General features: G+C 44.7%; 1 protein-coding gene and 1 long non-coding RNA gene across 3 annotated transcripts in view; one reads left to right on the forward strand and one right to left on the reverse strand.

Annotated features, from left to right (window-relative positions):
- Positions 1 to 2249: 2249 nt before the first annotated feature.
- LOC127492066 (uncharacterized) lies at positions 2250 to 21445 on the forward strand. Of its 2 annotated transcripts, XR_011378999.1 has the most exons (4): positions 2250 to 2323; positions 19835 to 20014; positions 20622 to 20671; positions 21291 to 21445. It is a non-coding gene; the product is annotated as an uncharacterized lncRNA (long non-coding RNA). The 2 variants fall into 2 exon arrangements; XR_007921051.2 differs by having other exon boundaries at positions 19835 to 20671.
- HEBP1 (heme binding protein 1) overlaps positions 14860 to 25820 on the reverse strand; it is a 29266-nt gene continuing 18305 nt past the window's right edge. Inside the window, exon 4 of the mRNA XM_002712658.5 lies at positions 14860 to 15452. Within this exon, the coding sequence (XP_002712704.1) occupies positions 15281 to 15452 (172 nt within the window). The 3' untranslated portion in view covers positions 14860 to 15280. The remainder of the gene's footprint in view (positions 15453 to 25820) is intronic.

The following is a 25820-nucleotide window of genomic DNA, read 5'->3' on the forward strand; positions in this document are numbered from 1 at the left end:
TACTGTCCTAATTGGAAAAGTATGTTGATTCAACATTGAAACTGAAAACTTGGAATTACAAAGGGGGACAACAAATATGATTAAAATATAGTCATTATTAAAAATAAAAGAAAATCATCAATAACCATGAGATTTCAGCACCTAAAGAAATTTTACTGAAGTTCATGGATTTGTTGAAATCAAATGAGATGCCAAGGAACAAAACCCACAGAAGTACTTTATTCAGGCATTGGAGCTGACAATACTCATTATCATACCCAAATTCTTAGTTGTCAGTAGGGAAAATATTAAGCTAAGCCCAGTAAGTTCAAGATAAAATCAGATTTTATGAACTGAAAAACTATTTCAGTTGGTATATTTTCTTTGACATGGTATTTAGATAATGAAATTGCAAATCTGATTGATTTTGGGGGCATTCTTAACTAAAATTTAAAAGCTGGGCAAGCCTATGACATATTTTAATATGTCAAACACATGTAAGGATTCCAAAAGACATGGCTGTAATTATCTGACATCTCTCCTGTCAAGAGGTGGAACCTAATTCCCCTCCCCTTGAATTTAAGTTGGCTTTGGCGATTCTTTTGCAGCTAATAAAATGCAGTGGGAGTGAAGACATATGAATTCTGAGGGTAGGTTAAAACTAGCCTTGCAGCTTCTGCTTTGATTTCTTAGAATATGTGGTCTCCAGATGTGCTCTCCTGGGACACAGCTGCCATGCTCTGGAAATCCCAAGCCACAGAAGAGACCACGTGCAGGTTCTCTGGTCAACAGCACCTGCAGACCCCTGCCTCCCAGTTCTCCTTGCTAAAGCACCAGGTATGTGAATGGATAAGCCATCTGAGGATGGCTCGTCTTATCTCATCTGTTCAGTTGACTCTCCACTGAAGAAAATTAATGTACATGGCTATATGCAAGGATTATTTGCATTGTTATCAGTTTTCTACATATTGACTTTTGTTATTTCCAAAGAGTTCTAAAATAGCCTAGTCAAATCTAAGGATACATATCCCTACAGGATCAGATAATCCCAGAAGCACCAGCATTCCACTGAAAAGGCACATTCCAAAGTCTTAAAACTTTCCCTATAAGTGTAGCGATTATAGCTATTGCATGTTCCCCAATGTAGGTGCAATACACAGAAGAGAACATTACAAAATCAGTTTGAGTGAAATAAAATTAGAGATTATTACATGTCATTTTATTTCAATGTTACAATTACTACTTTTGAGAAAAAAACCTGACTCTTGAAAGAAAAACATTTAATTAAAAAAACCTATTTCCTTTTCAAAACTCTGAAATAATAATTGGTTAAAGTTGATGAACAAGAGCATAAGTGATAGCATTTAATTCTTATAAAGGAGAGAGATTAAAAGGCATTATGTGTATTATTTCAATTAAAATTAAGAAAAATTTCCAGTGCTCCTACATATTACCATTGTTAAAAACCACAAAAGCCTATTGTATGAATTTTTACAGTTTCAACTTTGGATTTTAAAAAGGAAAGAAGGTTGAACAAAGTACCAGATGTACATATTGTCCTGTCCTCAGCTATACCACTGGAATGAATTTATGACTTGTTAGCCCATCTGGTCACTAAATAAGCATCATGTCAAGATTTCTGTTTCTATTAGTCATGCATTACCTAACAGTGGGGCTATGTTCTGAGAAATGCACTGTTAGGTGATTCTGTTGCTGTGTGAACATCACAGAGTTCATGCACACAAACTGAGATGGCTACAACATCACTGGGCGATACTCTTCTGGGACCACTGTCCTATGTGTGGTCTGCTGTTGACTGAAACATTATGTGGTGCATATACAAGTTGTTTACCAGCTCGGGGGGATGCAAGGTAAACAAGCAAGAAAACCATCATAGATATTCAGCAAATATTCTGTGGGTACACAGAGGGAAAAGGTTCAGAGAAGACCTTTCAGAGGAGGAGATGTCTAAGCAATGTGATGTGTGAGAACTAAAGACATTTGGTTCATTTTCAAAGTCAGGTGTTTAGCTGTGAGTAGACAACTAACTAACATCGCTTGGAGATGTGTGGAAAGTGACCAGCTGCTAGCTAGCATAACAGCTAGGTTATATGCATCTGAAAAGTTCTTAGGCAAACATGATGTTAGGAGTGGCCAAAACAGTTGAATCAAAAGCCAGGAAGATTGTAACCCTGTAGTACTTAGCCAATGAGGAACCAGGGGAGGAACCTGTGTACCAGGGAATAAATTGTGGAAACTGCACTGGGTATGTCTGCCTACCCACCAGACACCTGAGCTTGCACGATGGCCAGAGTGAGACCACAGCCTCTTCTCCAAATGGCAGGTAGGGTGAGTGCACTGGGAGCAGGAATAGGTGAGAGAAGAGGAGGAGGGACCCATACCCCAATCCCTCAAGGCTTCATATGTTGTGTTGAGAAGTCAAGATGTTACTCTGAGAGCAATTTTATTTATTACACTTAAGCTAAAAATCACATGATATTTAGTATTCACTCCTTGACTTACTTAATACATTGTAATGGGGCATCAAGACCTAATCACTGTGCTAAATGCTAGGAATACAGTGATGAACAAAGCAGACCTGGCTCTTTTTTTTTTTTTTTTTAAGATTTTTGTATTTATTTGAAAGACAGAGAGGGAGGGAAAGAGAGAGAGAGAGAGAGAGAGAGAGAGGTCTTCCATCTGCTGGTTCAGTCCTCTAGATAGCTGCAATGGCCAGAGCTGTGCTGATCCAAAGCCAGGAGCCAGGAGCTTCTTCCAGGTCTCCCACATGAGTGCAGGGGCCCAAGGACTTGGGCCATCATCTACTGCTTTCCCAGGCCATCAGCAGAGAGCTGGATGGGAAGTGGAGCAGCCAGGACTCGAACCGGTGCCCACACAGGACACTGTCACTGCAGGCAGCAGCTTTACCTGCTATGCCACGATTCTGGCCCCAACAGACCTGGCTCTTGCTCTCAGTGAACTAACAGTTGGGTGGGAGAGTGGCCAATAGAACAGCAAGCAAAATGTATAAATAATTATTGGTGGTGGGAAGTTCTGAAAAAGATGCTATGACAGAATAATAGAGTGGGCTTCCTTTATTAGGGTAGGTTAGGATGGCCTCTCTGAGAAGGTGCCATTGAAGCAGAGACTTAAGGGATAGGAAAGATCCAGACATACCCGTGCAGTGGGGGAGGAAGGGTACTCCACGTGGCAAAGTCAAGACAGGCAAGAGTCGGGCTGGCGCTGTGTTGTAGTAGATTAAGTCTCTGCCTGTGGCACTGGCATCCCATATGGGTGCTGGTTAGAGTCTTGGCTGCTCCACTTCTATCCAGCTCCCTGCTGATGGCCTGGGAAAGCAGTGAAAAATGGCCCAGGTGCTTGGGCCCCTGTACCCATATGGGAGACCTGGAAGAAGCTCCTAGCTTCTGGCTTTGGTTTGGCTCAGCTCCGTCCATTGCAACCATTTGAGTATGGAACCTGTGGATGGAAGACCTCTCTCTCTCTCTCTCTCTGTGTCCCTCTCTCTCTGTCTCTCTGTAACTCTGCCTCTCAAATAAATAAATCTTTTTAATTAAAAAAAAGACAGGCAGGAGCATGAAGATGCAAAAGAGCAGGGTGTGCTTGGGAAATTGAAGGAAGACCATTGTCTGCAGCATGGAGAGGAACAGCAAAGGCTAGAGTGAAGTAGGAAGTGGGCATTAGGAGGTACAGGGACTGGAGGCCTAGGGAATGGAGTCTGGTGCATCAGCAAACCACTACAGGCATTAACAGAGAAGCGGCATGGTCTAGTTGATGTTGGAAGAGAATGAATTTAGCTGCAGACTACCTGAAGTCCTAAGGAACATCAGGCATTTGGAAGGATTAGAAAGTACCAGGACATGAGGCAGGAGACCATCTTGAGAGTCCAGGAGAGACATGATGGGGGGGTACTAGTTCCCCAGAGTGGAGTGGGGTTGATGGAGAGAGCCACTGAGGTTCAAGACATATCCTGGAGTTGGATTCTCTGTTTTATTGATAGTAGGAGACAGACAGTGAAGTAAAACAGTTGCTGAGACTGCCAAACCTACTGACCCGCAGCTTCCCACATTTCAGTTGATAGCAAATGCATCCTTCTCATTGCTCAAACCAGAAGACTTGGAGTCATCTTGATTCCCCTTTTCTTTCACAACCCATGTACAGAAATTCTGTTAGTTATGCCTTCAAAATATTTACAGACATTGACCACTTCTCACCACTCCAACATCATCGTCAGGGCCCAAGTGACCATCATCTCTTGTGGGCTTTATTGCAGTAGCCTCCTAACAGGTGGTGTGCTTCTGCCCTGTCCTTGAAAGCCAGCCTCAGCTCCAACCCTGTTCCGCTTACAGTGCATCATCAATATGGCAGCCAGAGGCAGTCTTTTAAAAGTTGACTTTGGGGGCCAGCACTGTGGCACAGCACATTATGCTGCCACTTTCAATGCCAGCATCCCATATGAGCACTGGTTTGCATCCCAGATTTCTATTTTTGATACAGTTCCTTGTTAATGTTCTTGGGAAAGCAGTGGAAGACGGCCCAAGTCCATGGGCCACTGCACTCAAGTGGGAATCCCAGATGGAGTTCCAGGCTCCTGACTTAGTCCTGGCTCAGACCTGACCTGCACCATTTAATGAGTGAACCAGCAAATGGAAGATCTCTTTCCTTCTGTCCACCCCCCCCCCCCCGCCCCCGGCCCCGGTCATGCTGCCATTCAAATAAATAAAATAAATCTAAAAAAAAAAAAAAAAAAAAAACTACAAAGTCTGATTATGTCAATACTCTACTTAAATTCTACAATGGGCTTCTCCATTTTATGGAGAAGAAAAGTCAAGGCCTTATAATAATCTCTAAAGCTTCTGCCTGCTCATTGCCTCTGACCTCACCTTCTCTACACTGCCCTTGGCTCACTCTTTCGGCTCTTCCTCAGCTACACAGGCTTACTCTGTCTTGGGACCTCCACGCTGGCTGCTTAATCTGTGTAGAACATGCTTCCCCCAACTATCCATGTGGCTAACTCCCTCAGTACCTTCAAGTCCTTGTCCTCCAAAAGGGCTTCCCTGGTCACACTAGTAAAACTTGCATCCCATCCTCTCCACACCATGCTTCCTAATGCTACCCATTCTCTTTATCCTGTTCTACTTCTTAATTTTGCCACAGCACTGATTACTTTCTAAAATACAATATTTATATGTTGTTACATCCCCTACTCTACAAGGGCAGGGACCTTAGTTTCACTCACTGGTAAGTCTCATGGTCTAGAACACAGATTGGTCTGTAAGAGGAGCTTGGTAAAGGTTTGGGAAAAGAACGAATGATGAGACGGTATGAAAAATACATAAAATCAGGTGGTAGAATCAAGCAACACAAAGTACAGGTTAAGGCATGGTTAATAGGGAAGATTTATAGGCAGAGGGTTAACAAAATGCATGTGGGCTCCCAAGTTCTCATTTGTAGCCAGGCATATCTAGAGGCACTGTGGGATGGTTTTCCAGGAGAGGGTTCCCACTCTTCTCCTTCATTCATCCATCATACCTAAGGGAAGTTGGGGGGAGCCAAGAAACAACCAGCCAGCTGGTCACGTAAAAGTGGGGACTGTCCAAAGGGGGAGGGGAGGGCCTTGTTTTGGCCAGAACATTCTGATCTCAGATTACAGCCGAGGAGGGTGCTGCCTAAGGGCATCCAGCCACAGGATCGTTTGTCTCTTCTCAGGCTGATTTCCAGGCTGTTGATTTGAGCAATTAGGTGAATGGTGGTGCTACGTAGACAGACAAGGAAGACAGAGGCAGGAAAAAGTTTTGGAGGATGGGAGAGTGTGTATGGAGAGTTCAGTTTTGTACATGCTGAGTCTGAGATATCTGTGAGTTACTTGTGGGAGTAGGTCATGGGGTATATGCCTCTGGAGTATATAGATTTTATTAAAATATTTTTTTGACAGGCAGAGTTAGACACAGAGAGAGAGAGAGACAGAGAGAAAGGTCTTCCTTTTCTGTTGGTTCATCCCCCAAATGGCCGCTACGGCCGGCGCACTGCACTGATCCGAAGGCAGGAGCCAGGTGCTTCTCCTGGTCTCCCATGTGGGTGCAGGGCCCAAGCACTTGGGCCATCCTCCACTGTACTCCCTGGCCACAGCAGAGAGCTGGACTGGAAGAGGAGCAACCGGGACAGAATCCGGCACCCCGACCGGGACTAGAACCTGAGATGCTGGCACTGCAGCCAGAGGATTAGCCAAGTGAGCCGTGGCGCCGGCCTGGAGTGTGTAGATTTATTTCTGCACTTTTACATTTTATTCATGTGCCAACAGCTTTCTGCTGGCATCATGGGCATGGGCATCACAGGCTGGGTATCACAGTCAGAGAGGTGATGCGTCTCCATCCTCATTTCCTAGCTGTATTTTGTTAGTTTCATGAGTTGGGAAGCACATTCATTTACTTATTTATCCTACAACCAGACATTGAGTTTTTTACATATGAAGTTAACTCAAAAAGATCATTGATAAATGGGAGTCAGTGGGTTTTATTTTGACGAAAATATTTTTGGAAACCCATGCATAGTTTTTTTAGAACACATTTTTCATTAAATTTTTGAACACCCCATTGATTTCAGTTTTTTTTTTTTTTTCACTAAAATAAACTCATCTTTTAATTACTCTTTCCATGTACTTTTTGAAGTACTCTCATTACTGGTCTCTTCTCCTGGGTACTCAGAGTTCAAGTACCACTATGAAAAACACTGAATATTACTAAATGAAAAACAACAAGATTTGCACTCAAGAAACTTTCATTTAATTAGGGATATATGTTAGTAAGTGGTTGAGATCTATTCACTGTGAGGTATGTGTAACCTGAAGAATAAACTAATATTTCCCTCCCCTAACTCCCTTCCTGCTAGAAAGAGACCCTCCAAAAAGAGACTAGATCACACCAGTTTCTTATAAACTCTTACAAGTGATTCTTTTGAAATGTTTGCTGAAAGAACCCATTTCTGGGCCGGCGCTGTGGCTCACTAGGCTAATCCTCCAGCTACAGCGCCGGCACCCCAGGTTCTAGTCTCGGTTGGGGTGCCGAATTCTGTCCCGGTTGCCCCTCTTCCAGGCCAGCTCTCTGCTGTGGCTGGGAAGGCAGTGGAGGATGGCCCAAGTGCTTGGGCCCTGCACCCGCATGGGAGACCAGGAGGAAGCACCTGACTCCTGGCTTTGGATCGGTGTAGCGCACCAGCCGCAGCGGCCATTTGGGGAGTGAACCAACGGAAGGAAGACCTTTCTCTCTGTCTCTGTCTCTCTCTCACTGTCTAACTCTGCCTGTCAAAAAGCAAACAAAACAAACAAACAAACAAACAAAAACATTTCTTACTCCAATATACCTAAGAATCACTTGTTGAAAGGAGATGGGATGATGCAAAAAGTTATGTCAAGAAGAACAATGGGCTAGAAATGAATACTTGGAGGTCAACAGGATATGGATGATCATGGTCCCCATGTGTGATCTGCATGGTCAAGGATGGGCCTACCTTGGGAGGGGGTGGCAATTAGCAGGAAGTAATCCTCTCTCCACCACAACCCCCCACCACAAGAACACCAACATGTGCTGGACAGGAGAGAGCAGCCTACGGAGAAAGGAGGGCAAGAGTCTGAGTGCCCCTGGTGAATGGCAGTTCATGGGTAAGGAAGGTATCAAGGGAGATGAGGAGTTCTCATCATCAATTGGTATGGAGGAGCTGTCCAACCTGGCAAAGACCAACATGACTTGGAATTCCATTTTCCATGAACTTATGAAGCACCTTTGTTTATTTAAAAATGTGTCATGGAAATCATTTAAGGATGAAAAATAGCCCCATGTTTATGCTGGTGGCATAAGGGTATATTTTTAGCTTAATTTTAATATATGAGAAAAAAAAAATCAGGGCTTCAGATTTGACAAGTGACAAATAGGTTGCTGCTGGGAATCTACGCTGTTCCCGGAGTTTCCAGCTCACAGCATTTCTTCATCTAAATCCCATGCAGCGGCATATACCCGGGGGACACAGGGATTCTATCATCATCACTGGCTGAACCACACAGTAAATTACACAGGGAGGAGGGAGTATCACTTGCAGGTTCACTCCCTGCCATATTTCCTTTCTTGCCAGCCAGGGAACCCAGACACTAAACTGAGGGCTAAATGTTACTTTGCAGAGTAGGCAAGAGCTTGGGATCTTCCACTAAACTGCTGAAGTCCAAGTTCTGGCTCTGTCACATGATCTGTAGAGCCAGGAGCATGTCAGTGAACCTCCTGGAGCTGCCCCACTTCATCTGTAAATGGGGGAGAGATGGCAGTGCTAGTGACTACCTCACAGGGTGGTTGTGTTCAATCAATGAGATGATTCATGGAATGAGCTTGTCCAGTGCCTGGGACACAATCGCTGCTCAATAAATTTCTGACATCAAAAGCTCTTACTTTAACAAATTCTAATCTGTCCATGAACAAAACCGAGTGTCTACTGTGCACACACCCTTATGCTAGGAGTATATATTATAAATCAAAGAGGAAGTCGGGCATTACTGGAAGCATCAGGGAAGAAGTCAATGAGTTTCAGATTGGACTGGAGGAATGGTAGGAGATGGATACAGAGGGATGGGAGGTCCCAGGGGTGGGAGCAAAGCATACAGAAGAGACAGATGGGAACATCTCAGGGGAACCAGCCATTACTCTAGTTTTGCTGAAGGATAAGGAACCCAGCCAGGAAACAGGAGGAGGCTGGGGTTTGATCTAGCTCCAAAATGAGTTTTTGATGAGGGTCTAATTAATTCATTGTCAAGGAAGAAATGAGGTAATTTTATCTGAAGTTTGATTATGAGATAATCTACACAGGCCATGTCAATTCTTGCCACATGTTCAGTCTGCTCTGACATTTCTACCTTACATGGCTGATTCTGGATTCTGCAGTTGTGGGTATTGTTTGACTGTCCTCAAATCCCTATAAAATAATGTTGCTATGGAAACAAAAATATATCTAAAGAAAAAGCCTGGAGCTAGTTAAGAATATAAATTAAAAGGCAAAATCCAGGGCATCCAACCAAATAAATGCTCATGGCATGCTACGAAACTTTAATTGCTGTGCCCAAGATCAAAGTCACATGACTCAAGAGTGGAGAAGCCAGATGTAAATTAAGGAGGTTGTCCTTAAATAAGGATGACAACTTGCTTCACTGGGTTAGTCAAATGTCCATAGTATTTATATACACAATCACCCTATGACCTTTAAACACTCACCCGAGTGTAAGAGTGTGGTGTTGTGTTGCAGTATATCAGAACAAATTTTACTGGGTGGTACTTATAAAAATGCAAAGAATATTAATACCATAGAGAGATGGCCTCTGGGGGAAAGAAAAGCACCCTTTTTTGCACAGTTCTTTTATTTTTAAAAAATTTATACAAAAGGAACAAACTTCATGTATTTCATATGCACAGTTTTAAAAGCATAATGATACTTCCCACCTTACCCTCTCTCCCTCACTCACTCTGACTCTCCTCCTTCTTTTCTTATTTTTCTTATAATTTTCACAATGACATATTTTCAATTCACTTTATAATCACAAGCTTAACCCTCAACTAAATAAATAATTCAACAAGCAGTAAGTAGAACAACCACTGTTTAGGAGTATAGACAAGGGCTATAAAAATAATCAAATCTCAGAATGTCAATTTTGCTCCATATACATTATATTTTTTGTGTTTTGTATACTAATTACCACAAATTCATGCACAGTTCTGTAGAAACAGCAGCCTTAAGGCTGTGAACCTGAGCATTAAACCAAGAGTATGCTATTTATTTATTTATTTATTAAAGCAAACCTTGGCTTGGGTACTTAAATTAAAAAAAAATACTTCTTCAGTTGTATTTATTTGAAAGGTGGAGTCACACACACACACACACACACGCACACACACACATCTTTTAGTCTGCTGGTTCTCTCCTCAAATGCTTACAAAAATCAGGTTTGGGCCAAGCTGAAGCCAGGAACCACAAACTCTATCTGGGTGTCCCATATGAGTGGCAGGAACCTAACTACTTCTGCCAACATGTGCTGCGTTCCAGGATGTGTCTTAGCAGGAAGCTAGAATCAGGAGTGGAGCCAGGACTGGAACCCAGGCACTCCAGTATGGGATATGGGCATCCCAAGCAATGGCTTAACTGTTGTGCCACAATGTCCACTCCTAAAATACTTATTTATTTGAAAGACAGAGTAAGAGCGAGAGCAAGAGAGAGAGAGAAAGAGAGAGGTATCTTCCATTTGGTGGTTCACTCCCCAAAAGCCTGCAATAGCCAGGGCTGGGCCAAATCAAAGCCAGGACTGAAACTCAATCCAAGTTTCCAACATGGGTGGCAGAGACCCAAGTATTTGAGCCATCATCTGCTGCCTCCCAGGATATGCATTAGCAGGAAGCTGGAATTGGAGGTGGAGCTGGGACTTGAACCCTGGCACTCCGATATGCAGGTATCCCAAGCAGTGTTTCAACTGCTATTCCAGATCCCATCTCTAGAGTACAGTTTAGATATTTCTTAGTATCTGAACTCTTCTGTTTATTGTTTTCCAACTTAATTATACAAAAATCTAAATTATTAACCATGTGCTAGACTCCAGATCCTAGAGAGGAGATGGGGTTGGAGGGTCTTGTCATCAGCTTCTATGTGGGGAAACACTGAGAAGACACTGGGTGGAAATTGCTTTACTAGTCCACAGATTGGCAATTAGAAACTTGGGTCTCTGTGGTTCTGTTTAATTACTAAATCCAGAGGGCTGGCGCTGTGGCGCAGTGGGTTAATGCCCTGGCCTGAAGCGCTGGCATCACATGTGGGCTCTGGTTTGAGGCCCTGCTGCTCTGCTTCCTATCCAGCTCTCTGCTATGGCCTGGGAAAGCAGTAGGAGATGGCCCAAGTCCTTGGGCCCCTGCACCCATGTGGGAGACCTGGAGGAGGTCCTGGCTCCTGGCTTTGGATCAGCGCAGCTCCAGCCACTGTGGCCAATTGGGGAGTGAACCAATGGATGGAGGACCTCTTTTTCTCTCTGCCTCTCCTCTCTCTGTGTAACTCTAACTTTCAAATAAATAAATAAATCTACAAAAAAATTATTAAATCCAGAATGAGGACATGCTTATTTCATGTCCTTAGCTCCTGTCTTTTTTCTCTTAATTCACTATCACCATCATCCATCCTCCCCATGTGTCCTTACTGTGGGACAGGAGACTGAATAGCATTCCTCCCTCTGCCCCTCAATGGTGCTCCACTGTTGTGGTTTTCCAAGGGGAGGGAAGACAGTGGGAAGAGAGAGACTCTGTTAGGAACGGGAGCAAAATGCTCCTGAGCCATGTGCATCAGATCAGAAGATAGGATGCAGACTTATTTGGAAGAGAGAGGAGAGAGACAGAGAGAGAGAGAGAGAGGGAGAGAGAGAGAGAGAGTCTTCCATTCTCTGATTCACTCCCCAAATGCCCTCAACAGCCAGGGCTGGGACAGGCTGAAGCCTGGAGCCTAAAACTCAATCCAGATCTTCCACATTGGTGGCAGGGACCCAAGTACATGAGACATCACCTGCTACTTCCCAATGTGTGCATTAGCAGGAAGCTGGATGGGAAGGGGAGGTAAGTCTCAAACCCTGGAACTCTGATACGGGATGCAGGTGACCCAAGAGGCATGTTAATTGCTACACCACAACACCCATCCCAAGGATGAGGAATTAAATCCTTTAAGAGCCTTTGCATTTGGCCTCAACCCCTGTTTCCAGTCATCTCCCACCTTCCCACACCCTTGACTCCAGGTATACCCTTCTATTCAGTGCACCCTTGCAGCAAATGCTGTTGATGAGCTATCCTGAAACCACCCAGAATATCCTTCTCCCTTGCTATCTCTCACTGTGAGGCTGGAAAACCACACACACACACACCTTTCCCCCATCTTCCTTGCAGTTATGGGTGGTCCTGTGAGTCAGTTCTGGCCCATGATACGCAACAGTCACTCTGCTAGGGGACTTCTGGAAAAGCTGATATCCTCATTAAATGGGATAGATGCAATGAATAAGCCTTTCTGGTCTCCTCCTTTTCCTATCTTGAATGTAGATGCAAATGGTAGGAGCTGCACCAACCATCTTGCGGCCTTGAGGAAAGGAGCAAGACCAAGGGCAGAGGTGCTGGCCCCAAGTCACTGGATCTCCCTCTGCATGTCTTGCTATGTGAGAAAAGAAAATCTTACGGGTCTTAACAGTTGGCTGAGTTTTCTTTCATATACAACTTAATGCATCCTAAACAATGCACCCCCAGCGAGGTGCTGGGCATGCTCTGAAGAGCAGAGGTGGTATGGGCCACCTTTTATTCAATTTACAATCTAGCCTGAGAGACAGAAACCAACGAAATGAGTAAGTCCAGAAACACAAATGGTGGCTTGTGTTAGGAGGAAGAACACATACATCACTCTATGCGACAGAAGTATAGGAGGGTCCCAGCTTTTGACAGAGGAGCCACTGAAAGTCTCTTTGGGGGAGGGAGGGCATGAAGTGAGGACGGATGAGAAAACCCAGCCATTCGAAAATGAGGTGAAAAGGGATTCAAGAGACATAATAGCTAGTGCAAAGACCCTGGGGCAGAACGCTTTAATGTTTCCAATGAACCAGATGTCCATTGTGACAGGAGGACAATAAGGGAGATTGTTGAAGTAGTTAGGAGTAAATTGCATCAGGCCTTGCATGTAATGAAGTGGAGTCTAGAGTTTGATCTAAGCACAAAATGAGACTTTTTAAAGCAGAGAGCCTTCTGGATGTTGTGTGGAAAATGGGGCAAAGGAAGGCAGGAGTGGACATGTGGCCAGTTAGGAGGCTGCTACTGAGCTGAGGTAAGAGTGATGGTGACTGTCTTAGGATGGGGCCAGCAGAAAGGGCCTCAGGACTACTCAGGATGGTGTCTACACATCACATTAACATTTGTTGATCATCTCTTCTTTTTGGATTTTCTGACATTTCTCCTATAACACTGGCTATTTTTTTTCCAACACTGTCAAGCTCTTTTCCTTTGTTTGTCTCTAAATATTTGGGTTCTTCTGAGTTTTTACTTAGGTTCTCTTCTCTTTTTCCTTATGGCCTTTCTTAGGAGAGTTCATAATTCATCCACTCCATCTCTTTATTTATGTGTTCTAACATACACCTGCAAGTTAGAGGTTCTTTTAAATAATTATTTTATTTATTTGAAAGGGAGAGTATCAGAAAGAATGAGACAGAGAGAGAGAGAGGGAAAGAGATCTTTCATATGCTGGGTCACTCCCTAAATACTCACAACAGCCCGAACTGGGCCGGGTAGGAGCCAGGAGAAGGAACTCTATCTGAGTCTCCCATGTGGTGGTGAGGGGCCCAGTACTTAGACCATCATCTTCTGTCTCCCAGGTGAGTTAGCAGGGAGTTGGGTCAGTAGTGGGGGCCAGACTTCAGGCACTCTGATATGGGATGTGTTCATCCACAACACAGCTGAACCTGCTGTGCCACAACGCCCACCCCACAGGTTTTTCCCTTCCCTCCCACCCTCTCTCTCTCTCCACCTCTTCTCTCTCTCTCTCTTCCTTTCTTTCTTTTTTTAGTGTAGGTCCCATACTTCCAATTGTTCACAAGACAGTTTCTCTTGGATGCTCTGCAGACTTAACTATGCCTTTCTAGACATTGTTGTCCAGGTAACCTGCTTCTTGTCTGTGCTCTCTACCTGAGTGAGTGACAGCCCTATCAAACCACAGGCCCATGCCAAAATTCAGGCATTGTACTTGCCCCTGTAGCAGGGAAAATACTTTTTCTTCTACCTTCTTAAACTTTATGCTGGGGTCTATATACTGAATTGACGTAAAACAGATTCACAGGAGCAGAAGCATAGGAAGTGCCATCTCTGATGGTACCATCCAAGACACAGCAGTATCAGTCTTGCCTGAACTCCAGCAGCAGCCTTTCTTTTTAATTTTTATTTTTTTAAATTTATTTATTTTACAGGTAGAGTTGTAGACACAGAGAGAGAGAGAGAGAGAGAGAGAGACAGAGAGAAAGGTCTTCCTTCCGTTGATTCACCCCACAAATGGCCGCTGTGGCTGGTGCTGTGCTGATCCGAAGCCAGGAGCCAGGTGCTTCCTCCTGGTCTCCCATGCGGGTGCAGGGGCCCAAGCACTTGGGCCATCCTCCACTGCCCTCCCGGGCCACAGCAGAGAGCTGGACTGGAAGAGGAGCAGCCCAGACTAGAACCCGGTGCCCATATGGGATGCCGGCGCTGCAGGCAGAGGATTAACCAAGTGAGCCACAGTGCCGGTCCCAGCATCAGCCTCTTAACTGGTTTCCACATCTCCATTCCTGCCTCCCTTTGCTTAATTTTTTACTTCTATTTCTTGAGGCAAGATTTTATTTTTTAAAAAAGAGTCATTTATTTATTTGAAAGGCAGAGTTACAGAAGGAGGAAGGGAGGGAGGGAGGGAGTTCCTGCTCAAACTCTTGACTCCAGCTTCCTGCTTACGTGGAGGCAGCAGTGATGGTTCGAATGATTTGGTTCCTGCAACCTACATAGGAGACTGGGACGGAGTTCCAAGTTCCTGGCTTTGGCTTAGCCCAGTCCTGGCCATGACAGGCATTTGGGGTACAAGCCAACTGATGGAAGATCTCTCTTTTTCTCTCTCTGTGTCTCAAAAATTAAATAAATGAAAGTTCATGAAACACCTATATGATGAGAAAACTATGCATGGATTTAAAAGTCTTTGTGCACCAAAATCATCTCATCACTTCCTTCCATTTTTCATGAACGTTTTGAAGTATTCTCATATTATCTACAAGACTGCAGAACCCTGGAAATAACTACACTCAGGATTTGTCTCAGCTGTTTAAGTCAACGATTTTTATTTTTGGTTCCTTTTTTAGACAAATCTCTTGTAAGAATCACATGAAAGATCATGCACAAATCACATTTTCCCTTTAATACCAAAAGTACAAATTCAATATATTTTTTTAAAAAATCAGCTTTTAAATGACCCAGATGACTGAGAAAATGCTGCCCAGGTTTTTCTAGTCAGCCATAGAGTTTTTTAATCAATGAGAATGAAGCTTCCTATCTTGACTGTATTATTTCCAACCATGAGAAAAAGAGCCTCAGTCTATGGGACATGCTGATTTCAGAAAACTGGCAGTCACGGGTGATGAAGGGAAGTGGGTTAAGTGTGGCTGGAACCCGAGAAGCATCTCCCACTCCTGCCCCCAGTAAGACACACAGAAGCTTCCAGCAACTTCCCAGCTCCGAGTCACTTATGTCTTCACGAGCCAGACCTCATTACGACGTCCGTAGGGCTTCATGGGAGGGTCATATCCGGTGCAGAAGTAGATGTCACTCCGGTAGGTGGCAGTGCCCTCCAGGGCAGCACGCAGCTGGGTGGCGTGAGCCACATAATCTGCTTCCTTGGCATAACCACCAAACTGCCTGAGGATACAAGACAAAGGACATGAACTTGAAGAAAGAGGGGATCTTTAAGAGACACCAGGCCGCTCACCACACCTATTACAACAAGCATCCTCAAGTGTGGGTGCATCAGACCTCTCTGAGCCTCAGTCTCTTCATCCGTGAAAATGGGATACAGTTTCTCTTTCCTCTAAAGTTGTGATGATCATTAAAATGCAATAGTGGATGTGAAAAATGCTAATGCAAGGCCTGAAACACAGTCGTCACATGCAAAATGAGCTTCTGGCTCCTTCTTGAAATTTCCTACAGAGATGATAGGCTGACTTTTCCCCAAGGCCACAACTTTCCCCCTTCTGTAGCTCCCTCTGCTGCCCCAGCGCTTCTGTTACCAGTTGAAGGAGGAGGAAGAACAAAGCTGCAGCCGGGGTGGGGCTGGAGTTCAAGGCCCTTCCACAGCAGCAGCTCTAGTGACTCAGCACAACTCAGCCGTCACATGAGCAGCTTCACGCAAACAGAAGCTCCTGAAGCAGACGTGTGGCCTAGTGTCTAAGGTGCCCGCATCCCACATCGGGTTTCCTGGGCTCAACTCCTGGTTCTGATTCCTGATTCCCTCCTCTTGCTAATACAGACCCCAGGAGCAGGCGACAGCTCAAGTGACTGGCTTCCTGCCGCCCCTGTGGGAGACCTGCATTGAATGGTCCTCTCAGCAGCTGCAGGAATTTGGGGAGTGACCCAGTGGATGGAAGATCTGCTGGTTCCTCTGTCTCTCAAGCACAGAAATAAATAAAATAAAAAACAAAAGCAAAGCAAACACCAGTGCTCCAAGGTTGTCCTGCCTTCACTCGGAAGACTGTAGAGAACTAGAGGACTCTGGAAGATTTATGAGTAAGAATGGTCCTTGAAGAGTTTGAACTTGAAAAATATAAAGAAAATAATCTGCATGCAAAAGGCAAAAGATTTATATGATCTGAAGAGAAACCATCTGTATGTAACAAAAGCCACAGGAAAATATTACTCAGCAATTAAAAATATTTCAGATGAATATTTAATAACATAAACATTCATATTAAGGGAAATTGTGAGATAATATGCCTAATATGCTAGTTAGCATATGTACCTAACATTTAATTTAAAATAATCACTAAAAAAGGTAATTAGAATGCTACTTAGCCTACGAAAATTGTTTTTCAAAATGCTATTCTAAGAATAATATTGCTCATTATAAAATTTAGAAAACAGTGAACCCTATAAAGGAGAAACAAAATAATTTATTATCTACCACACAAAGATAATCTTTCTTATCATTGTGGGATGCCTCCTTTTTTATTTATGGCATGCAAATTTATGTATCTTAAATAATATTTTTTTCTGATTATGGAAAGTAGTATGCATTCATGCAGAAAATTTAGAAAAATCCAAAAATGACAGTGAAGAAAATTTTAGATATTCAGATAAACTCACTATTAATGACATCTACTTCCTTGTACTTTTTAATATATTTTTTTAAAAAGATTTTATTTGTTTATTTGAGAGGGAGAGTTAGAGAGAGAGGGAGAGACAGAGAGAAAGGCCTTCCATCTGCTGGTTCACTCCCCAAATTGCTGCAATGGCTGGAACTGGGCTGATCCAAAGCCAGGACCCAGGGGCTTCTTCCAGGTCTCCCACATGGGTACAGGGGCCCAAGCACTTGGGCCATCTTTCTTTGCTTTCCCAGGCCATCAGCAAGAAGCTGGATTGGAAGAGGAGCAACTGGGACTAGAACCAGCATCCATATGGGATGCTGGTGCCACAGGTAGAGGCTTAGCTCACTATGCCACAGTGCTGGCCCCTAGTTTTTCTTTTTTTTTTTTTTTATTTCTAAATATAAAAAAAACTTCATCCAGTTGAGATTATATTGTAAAATCATTTTATATCCTGATTTTTCACATAAGACTTGTCTCATATCACTAAATATTTTTGAACAACACAAAAACAGAAAAACTTGAACCAACAAAGCTCAGGGACCAAGGACGTAGGCAAGGGGGGCCCAACGCAAGCTTGACCCAGATTCCAAAGCAGGGGGTCACCCCTAACGAGCCCTCCCTCTCAGGTCACAGAAACCATCTTTTCTCAGGAAAGCAGAGAGGTGTTTCCTAAATCAGGTATTTTCCTGGCAGAAGTTGGGCACAGAGAAGCAAAAAAGTCTTTTTGTTCAAGATTATTAATCTCTTTCCTGTGTCATCTGCCCCTGTTTCCAAATTTACCCCATTGCCTACCCTAAATATACCACTGTAAATCTGGGTTGTGCTAAAATCTTTATTGGAGTCTGATACATCGCTTTTCCTGATGAGCTTTATGACTCAAACGCCTGCATTTGCATCAGATCAGGCCAAATAGTGCATTATTTCTGGTGGAGTTTTCTGAATCACACTTGCCCTTTTGTAAGTGGTTAGTCATGCTAGGCAAGCATTCAGCACGTTCATTACAGGGTGAGCGATGGGAAAACACCCAGGGCTGGACCTGTGAGGGACTGGTTATTCCAATGTCTAGACAGCAACAGAGGAACCCAGATGAGGCTGAGACCAATTTGAATAGAAGTGGATTCTTTAAATACGTTGGAGGAAGATTATAAGGCAGGTGAAGAAAGCTGCGCTCTAGCTTCACTGAGGAGGTTGCTATTCTGCGCAGCCACATTCCCATGATCCTCCTGAGTCTTCTACAGCATGAATGATGCCAGGATGAACACGTGTACACTGAGCTATGAGAACCTTCCTCACGTGGAACTCCATGAAAATCTTCCCAGAGACCATCATGTACACTGAACCCAGCCCAAACTCCACTTCATTTGTGCATTCCATTAGGGCAATACCCCCTGCCCAATAAAGGGGAGCTCTGAACTGGGGGTGCATTCTTCTCTTCATGCGCTGCCCACCCTCACCTCTGAATGTGTTCTCTTTCCCTTTCTTAGATCCTGTTCCCATCCTTTCACTTTATCTATGTCTGCTTTGAATTCTTCTCTCCTGCAGAGATAAGAACCTTGTAATAAAACCATTCTCTGTAACTCTGCCTTTCAAATAAATAGATAAATCTGAAAGAAAAAGAAAGGAAGGAAGAAATAAGGAAAGAAAAGCTATGCCTGTTCCAGTTTCTCAGAACATACATGGGGCCTTGATTCCAGGCCCCTTGCTGATATCCAAGCCCTCAGTGCTCCCTCTCTTATACATATAGCATAGCGTTCACCTGAATCCTACACACATCTTCCCGTCTACTTTCATTCCTTTCTAGGTTATCTATAACACCTAACACAATGTAAATGCTATGCCAATAGCTGTTATACTGTATTGTTTAGGGAATAAAGGCAAGAAAAAAGTCAGTATATGCTCAGTACAGATGTAATTTTTTTTTTTTAAAAAAAGTATATTTGATTTGTGGTTGGTTGACTCTATGAATGCAGAGGAATTGACTTTAGTTTCTTTATTCTTTCAATATAGCCTCCAGAGGTGAGGAGCATGAAGGAAATTAAAAATATCATGATCCCGCTCAATGAACAATTCTCACTTTCCCGATGAGGACTGCTCTCAAACCCTGCTGCATCTTGTAACACAGCTCCTCACCCCTATTCCCAATCTTTATTCTTCATCTGCTTTCTTCTTTCTGCTCCATGATGGCAGGGTTCTGTCAGTTTTTGTCCACTGATGCACCCAGAGCATCTGTCTCAGTACCTGACACATATCCGACCCCTTGGTGAAAGAGACAATTCTAGGGTAGGCAAAGTTTCTCCTTCTGGCTGATGAACCGAAAGGTAACAGTGCTGAATCCTACTAGTGCAGTGAGGGTTTATGTTTAGGTCTGTTTGCCCCCACCTTCACTCACTCATTCATTCCTATCACAAACATCTAAGCACATACTATGGCAACAGTGGTGGGACTAAAATGAATTAACAGGAGCCAAATGGGGAAGGGACTTGCCAGGCAAAGGAGTTGGAACCTGACCCTAGACACAAAGCTGAACTTACAAAAGGATTGTAAAGTAGGGGGCTGATGCAATCAAATTGTGTTTTAGGTAGATCCTACTAGTGGCAGTGGAAGGATAGGAGAAATGGCAGAGGATTGAGACACAGAGTCACTAGAAGCCAGGAAAACCAAGTTAGCGCTGGTGAAGGCTTGGACAGGGCAGTCATGAGAAGTGACCAGATGTGAAGGGAAATGAAGAGCAGAGGTCTCCTCAAGGCCTCTTGTCAAGCCTCTGAGTCACAGCGTATGCTCCAGCTAGTGTAGGGATCACAGCAAGGGTGCAGGTGGGGTGTTACTGATGTGGTCTGTGGATGTGTCAATATTAAGGTACATCTGTGTACAACAACATTTTTGGAAATTTCCCATCTTAACCATTTTTAAAGTTACTATTTATTTTCATCTGCTTGAAAGGTGGAGGACCAAAGCACTTGACCCATCATCTGCTGCCTTCCAGGATGCATCAGCAGGAAGCTAGATGGGAAGTGGAGAAGCCGGGATTTGAACCAGCATGGATGCAGGCTTTGCAAGTGGTGCTTCACCCACCGCACCACAATGCCTGCCCTTCACACAATTATCAACTGAGCATCAAATGTATTTCTGATACTGTGAAAATATCCTTAGACTTGGGAAAGAACTGGAGTCAGAGAGACATTGATTTGGTAGAGATGGATCTAGTGGCAGAAACTTGGGAGTCCCCAGAGAGTAGGTTCTGCTGTTGGGTAGGAAGATAGAAATTAGCCTATGTGTGTGAAGGGTGCCTAAGGAAAACAAAGCATCCATGGAAAGGAGTGTAGCAGGTTCCAGCAGCCTTCACATTGGAAGCAGGCCAGTATTTTATACTACAAAGTCCTCCATATCCAGTAACTTTATAAGAGGTCCCAGCCTTCTCCCCAAGGAAGGCGCACCAGGAGAATCCTCTCTGCCGGGCGCCAAGAGGGCCACCTAGTCTGATAACATTGGGTAATAAAACCAGGAGGAATTTTACCTATTTCATACTCAATATATCCTTTGTCCAGGAGAAGTGGGTGGCAGGGAAGGAGAAATGGAGGGAAAACCTGGACCCCACATCCTTAAAAATCCCAGTCTAAATGTGGACTGGACACTGTCTCAGAACTGTCTGGAGAAGTGCCCAACCTTTCTGGGGGATGCCACCTTGTTTACCACTACTCTCAGCCCACGTCTGAAATTCTTTTCCTAGGGGAAGACAAGAATTCCTGTTCCAGCCATCTCCTGTAACCCTGGCACATGGTAAGGAATGATGTGAGGCCCATCTGTTGTGCAAATAGGGCCAGATGTTGTTATGCTCCTGGGAACTCTAATGCCCAACTGGGGGGTGGAGAGAGAGGACTAAGCAGGGGACTCCTAGAAGGACCTATCGGAGAAGTAAAAGGAGACCCAGCAGAGAGCGACAGGGTGAGGGTCACAATTCACTACTGGAGAACCCCCTATTCTTTTTAAAGTTTTTAATAGCTTGTGTTTTTTTCATAAATTTTTATTTATTTTCATTTTATCTGAAAGGTAAAGAGGGAGAGAGAGAGAGAGAGAGAGAGAGAGAAAGAGAGAGAGGGAAATATCTTCTACCAGCTGGTTCCTCAAATACCCATGCTAGCCAGGGCTAGGCTGGGGTTGAAGCCAGGAGCCTGGAATTCCATCCAGGTCTCCTATGTGGGTGGCAGGGATCCAAGTATTTGAGCCATCACCTGCTGTCTCCCAGGGTGCACATTAGCAGAAGCTTGACTTGGAAGCAGAGCTGGGACTCAAAGACTCAAACGCATGCACTTTGATATGGGATGTGAGTGTCACAAGAGGTGTCTTAATCACTGCACCAAACTCCTGCGTCATCCTCATTCTTTGTATTTATTTCCAGGCAGACTGAAATATTTGCAATTAAGGTAAGAATGTCCCTGTTGTTTCATCGAGGGAGCATTTTATCTTTAAAAAAATCTGGGAGAGAGAGAGAATCCAAGAGGGCTCCTATCCTCTGGTTCACTCCCCAAATAGTTACAAAATCTAGGGCTAGGCCAGGCAGAAGCCCAGAGCTGGAAACTCAAGCCAAGTCTCCCATATGAGTGGCAGGAACTTAACTACTTGAATATCACCACTGCCTCCTAAGGTCTGCATTAGCAGGAAGCTGGAGTTAGGAGTGGGAGCTGAGAATCAAACCCAGGCATTCTAATGTGAGACTTGGCAAGTTTGAATCACCAAGCTAAAGGTCCAGCCCATCATGGAAGGATTTTACTAGAAAATGAACAAAGCTGGGTGGGCGATGGAAATGTTAGGTAGAAGTTAGAAATTAGCCTATGTGTGTGTGAGAGGGCCTGAGGAAATTGATATCCACAGCAATCCAGCATCTGCACTGCACTTCAAAGTCCTGCCCAGGCCCTGGTAACCTTCCAGGTGATCCCAGCCCTTCCCCCAAGTTCTCTCTCCTCAGCACCAAATGGGTTACCTGGCATGATAAACATCCTTCCTCCTGGGCAGGCACCCCAGGGGAAAGCCCCTTGGCCTGGTGCAGCAAGACTCCCTCTGGCTGATAACAAACTTGGGAAGGAGTTTCCTAATTTACACCCAACAAACCCTCTGTCCTGGAGAAGGGGAGGGCGTAAAGAGACTCCCTTAAAAACTGGGAGTCTAAACAAAGACTGCACTCTCCGCTGGGCCGCCAGCCTGCCTGTCAGGGGTATTCTCTCCATTTAACCATGTAACCTCGGCACTCCACCTCTGCCCCTTCCATTCTGACGGATGTCCTGTCCCAGTAAAACCTTGTTACTTTGCTCTCTGTCTCAGGCCTAAATTCTTGAGTGAAGACAAGAACCCCACGACTTCTCTCTGCTCATTTAGCCCAGTTCACGCTAATTCCAATTACCGAACTGCGCAAAAATGCCTACCAGGAACTCAGCCCCAGAGTATGAAGGAAGCCCAGCTCTAGGGGCACTCAGCCATGATCCTGGACAGGTGGCTTCCCTCCTCCCTGCCCTGGCTTCCTGTCCGCACAGGGAGAATGACACAGTGCCCCAGCTCTCCCCGTTCAAAAGCGTGTCTGAGTGTGAGTTCAGGAATGCTCATAAAGTGCTTTGAGCTCCTGAGAGGAGATAAACACAAAGCATAGACTTTACTTTTGTAAGTCTGTTAATAAGTCTCTAACTCCCTCTCTTCAAAGAAGCTCTCCTCCAGGGCATTATATTTTATCTCAGCCAGTGCCAAAACGAAGAATCAGGTTACCATGGGAACAAAGGAATCAAACATAAGCGTGCCCTGGATTCCCGAAACACAAAGGGAGCTGACTGAAAAGGGCTGGAGGAGTTAGGGTGGGAGGAAGATGACGCTGCATTAGTAAGACTTGGCTAACCAAGGAGGGAGGCTCTTGTCCAAGGAGGCCAAAAATCATGTGTTGTCTTTTAGGGAGTGTCTGGTGCAGGCAAGCTGTGAAGAAGAAAGAGAAATAGAGTGCCTCTGGGCTTGTCTAAAACTTTAACACTCAACAGGTCAATGCACGGTGGCAGAGAATTGGCTGGGCATGCAGCTGTGTGCAAGGTAAAGGGAATATCAGAGTAGGAACTGTCCCAGCCACAGCCATTGTTTTTTAAGCATCTTTCTAGATGCTGGCAATGAACAACGTGACAAAATTCCTGGCCTCCCAGAGCTCCCAACAAGCAGAGACTGGGGGAGGCAGGGGATATGGTGTTGAGAGGAGCTGGATAAGGATGAACAAAGGTCTGGAGGGGATGCAGGTGGAGAGGGGACCTGTTGAGAGGTAGTGGGAGCTGGTGGGTGGGATGCTCTGAGATCAGATGGACAGTCAGAGGGGGCTGTGTTGTGGGGGAAGTAAATACCAAGACCTGGCATTTTTAGTAGGCTTTACTGTCTGGTATGCTATCAGGGACCCAAAGTCCACTCACCACCCTCCTTGTGGGAATGGAATGCTTCATTGCTATCTTGGGTGTTGGTACAAACCCAATGTGTACTGAGGTTGGGGCAGCCCTGAGGCCCACAACCAGGGCTGATCAGCCTCTGGGGAGGATCAGTTTCTTTTTTTTCCTTTTGAAAAAACCCATTTTTACTTATTTATTTTCATTTTATTTGAAAGAGAGACAGAGGAAAATCTTCAAACCACTGGTTCATTCCCCAAATATCCCCAATAGCCAAAGCCAATTTGGGCTGAAGCCAGGAACCAGGAACTCAATCTGGTCTCCCATACAAGTGGCAGGGACCCAAGTACTTGAGCCTGTTGCCTCCCAGGGTGCCCATTAGCAGAAAGCTGGATTGGAAGAAAAGCAAGAACTCCAACCCAGCCATTCTGGTATCGTATGCATGTGTCTTAACTGAGGTGCCAAATGCCCAGCAGAAGGCTCAGTTTCTGAGAAGAGCGGAGGTGACATAATTCGTGCTGTGCTTTAAGGCTAGTGAAGATAAAATAATGATTTGGAGGGAGCACTGGAAACCAACCAGTCGGTCACAGCAGTTGCTAGGTAAGTGGTGATGAAGACCTGTGGCAGAGTTGACAGGAAGGAAGGGACAATGGGGAGATGATAGGACCAGGCCAAGAATTAGGTGTAGAAGTTGAAAAAGTCAGAACCACGTGGGAGCTGAGTGGGACTTCTGGAAAATCAGAGAACACAGATAGGCTCCAGGTTTGGGAGGATCTGAGTTCTGCTTGGGACACACTGATGTGGAAGATGCTTGTGGAGCCTTCTCTGGTGCTGCCTCCTGGGGAGCTGGCAATGTGAGGCTGCCGCTTGGAGAAAAGGCAGCCCTCAGTGTGCTGACTTGGGCATCACCCATGCCGATGTGGTGACGGAAGCCCCTTGCAAGGATGAGTTTGCAAAAGGCTTGTGGGACAACTGGGGAAAATGAAATGAAATGGTGATTGATTAGGTTTAAGATATACAACCTTTCCACTGGCAAAGCTTTTGGAGGTGGCTTAAAGATTGATTAGAAGCACTCAATCAATATTTGCCAAACAGAACCAGACATTCCGCCTCAGCAGAATTGTCACATGTCTCTCCAGGTGGGGTTGGAATCCCTCTAGGGCAAGGACTTCATTGCCTGGCCATGTGTCCAGTTGTGTCAGATACCTTCTGTCACAATGCTTTTATTTTTCAGTAGATACACTCCTCCCTGGAGCTGGTGTTGCAGTGAATCGAGTTAAGCCACTGTCTGTGGTACCAGCGTCCCGTATGAGAACCAATTCAAGTCCTGGCTACTCCACTTTGAATCCAGTCCTCTGCTAATGCACCTGGGAAGATGGCCCAAGTACCTGGGTCCCTACCACCCACACAGGAACCTGGATGTAGTTCCTGGCTCCTGGCTTTGGCCTGGCCTGGTCCTGGTTGTTGCGGTCATTTGGGGAGTGAACCAGAGGATGGAAGATCAACTCTTTCTCTGTCTCTCTCTCTGTAATGCTGCCTTTCAAATGTTCAAATAAATAAATGAATCTTTAAAAAGTAAGAAAGAAACATTCTTCCCTATACCTTCAATCCATGGATACCAGTTCTTATCTTGAAAAACACAGTATCTTGTGTAAGTATCTTGGGACATTTACGTTTTGCCTGTTTGCCTCCAGAATGTGTCACCCATTTCACCAGACAGAGACTTTGTTCTCTGTTCTATCTTCAGCACCTGCACAATTCCTTGGGAAAGAGTAAATGAGCAATGAATTCATTGTTTTTTGAATGAATGGAGGAAGGAATGAGCCAATGACATTGCCTTTGTGTTTACATTGAGTTTGATCATATCAGTCATTCAAGGGAGCCAGACAGCGGTCAAGATAGGGCGTGACCAAGAGGTGAGGGACAGTGGAAGCTATGAAAAGGGACCAGGTTCTTACGGGGAGAGAGCGAAGGGCAGGAGGCACAACATACCTGAGCCTTCTTTCACTTTTTACTGAGTATCTACTAGACTCTAGCCAAAGGTCCTGCCCTCAGGAAGCATGAATTCCAGCAGAGGAGAGGGAAACAAATAAATAGACAAGCAGATAAACAATACAGCTGAAAATGAGTGATGCAAAGAAAACAAAGCAGGATGAGGGAGCAGACAGAGTATTATTTTTGATAGAATGGCCAAGCAAGGCCCTTTTAAATTGAAGTGAAGGAGCAAAACAAGGAGTTGCTGAGTCAGACCCAGTCTTGGGTCCAGTTCCCTGTGGCTACTATTGAGTGTTAGAATTGTCCAGGAGCCTGAGCCAACCCTGCTATGTAGAGCTCCTTAGTGGTACTATGGGGACCACCCAAGAGCTTAGGGGACAGGCTCTTTCTTCCAAACTTCTCTTCCAGTCTAGACAGAGCTTCCCAAGTGCTAGTGGCCTCCACTGGGGCCTGGTCATTTACAGGGAGAAATAACATCAACAACCCCAGATGCCGAGAGCTGAGAGCTGACCATATGCACAGCTTCAATGACC

Source organism: Oryctolagus cuniculus, chromosome 9 (genome assembly GCF_964237555.1).
Source record: "Oryctolagus cuniculus chromosome 9, mOryCun1.1, whole genome shotgun sequence".
Classification (NCBI taxonomy): domain Eukaryota; kingdom Metazoa; phylum Chordata; class Mammalia; order Lagomorpha; family Leporidae; genus Oryctolagus; species Oryctolagus cuniculus.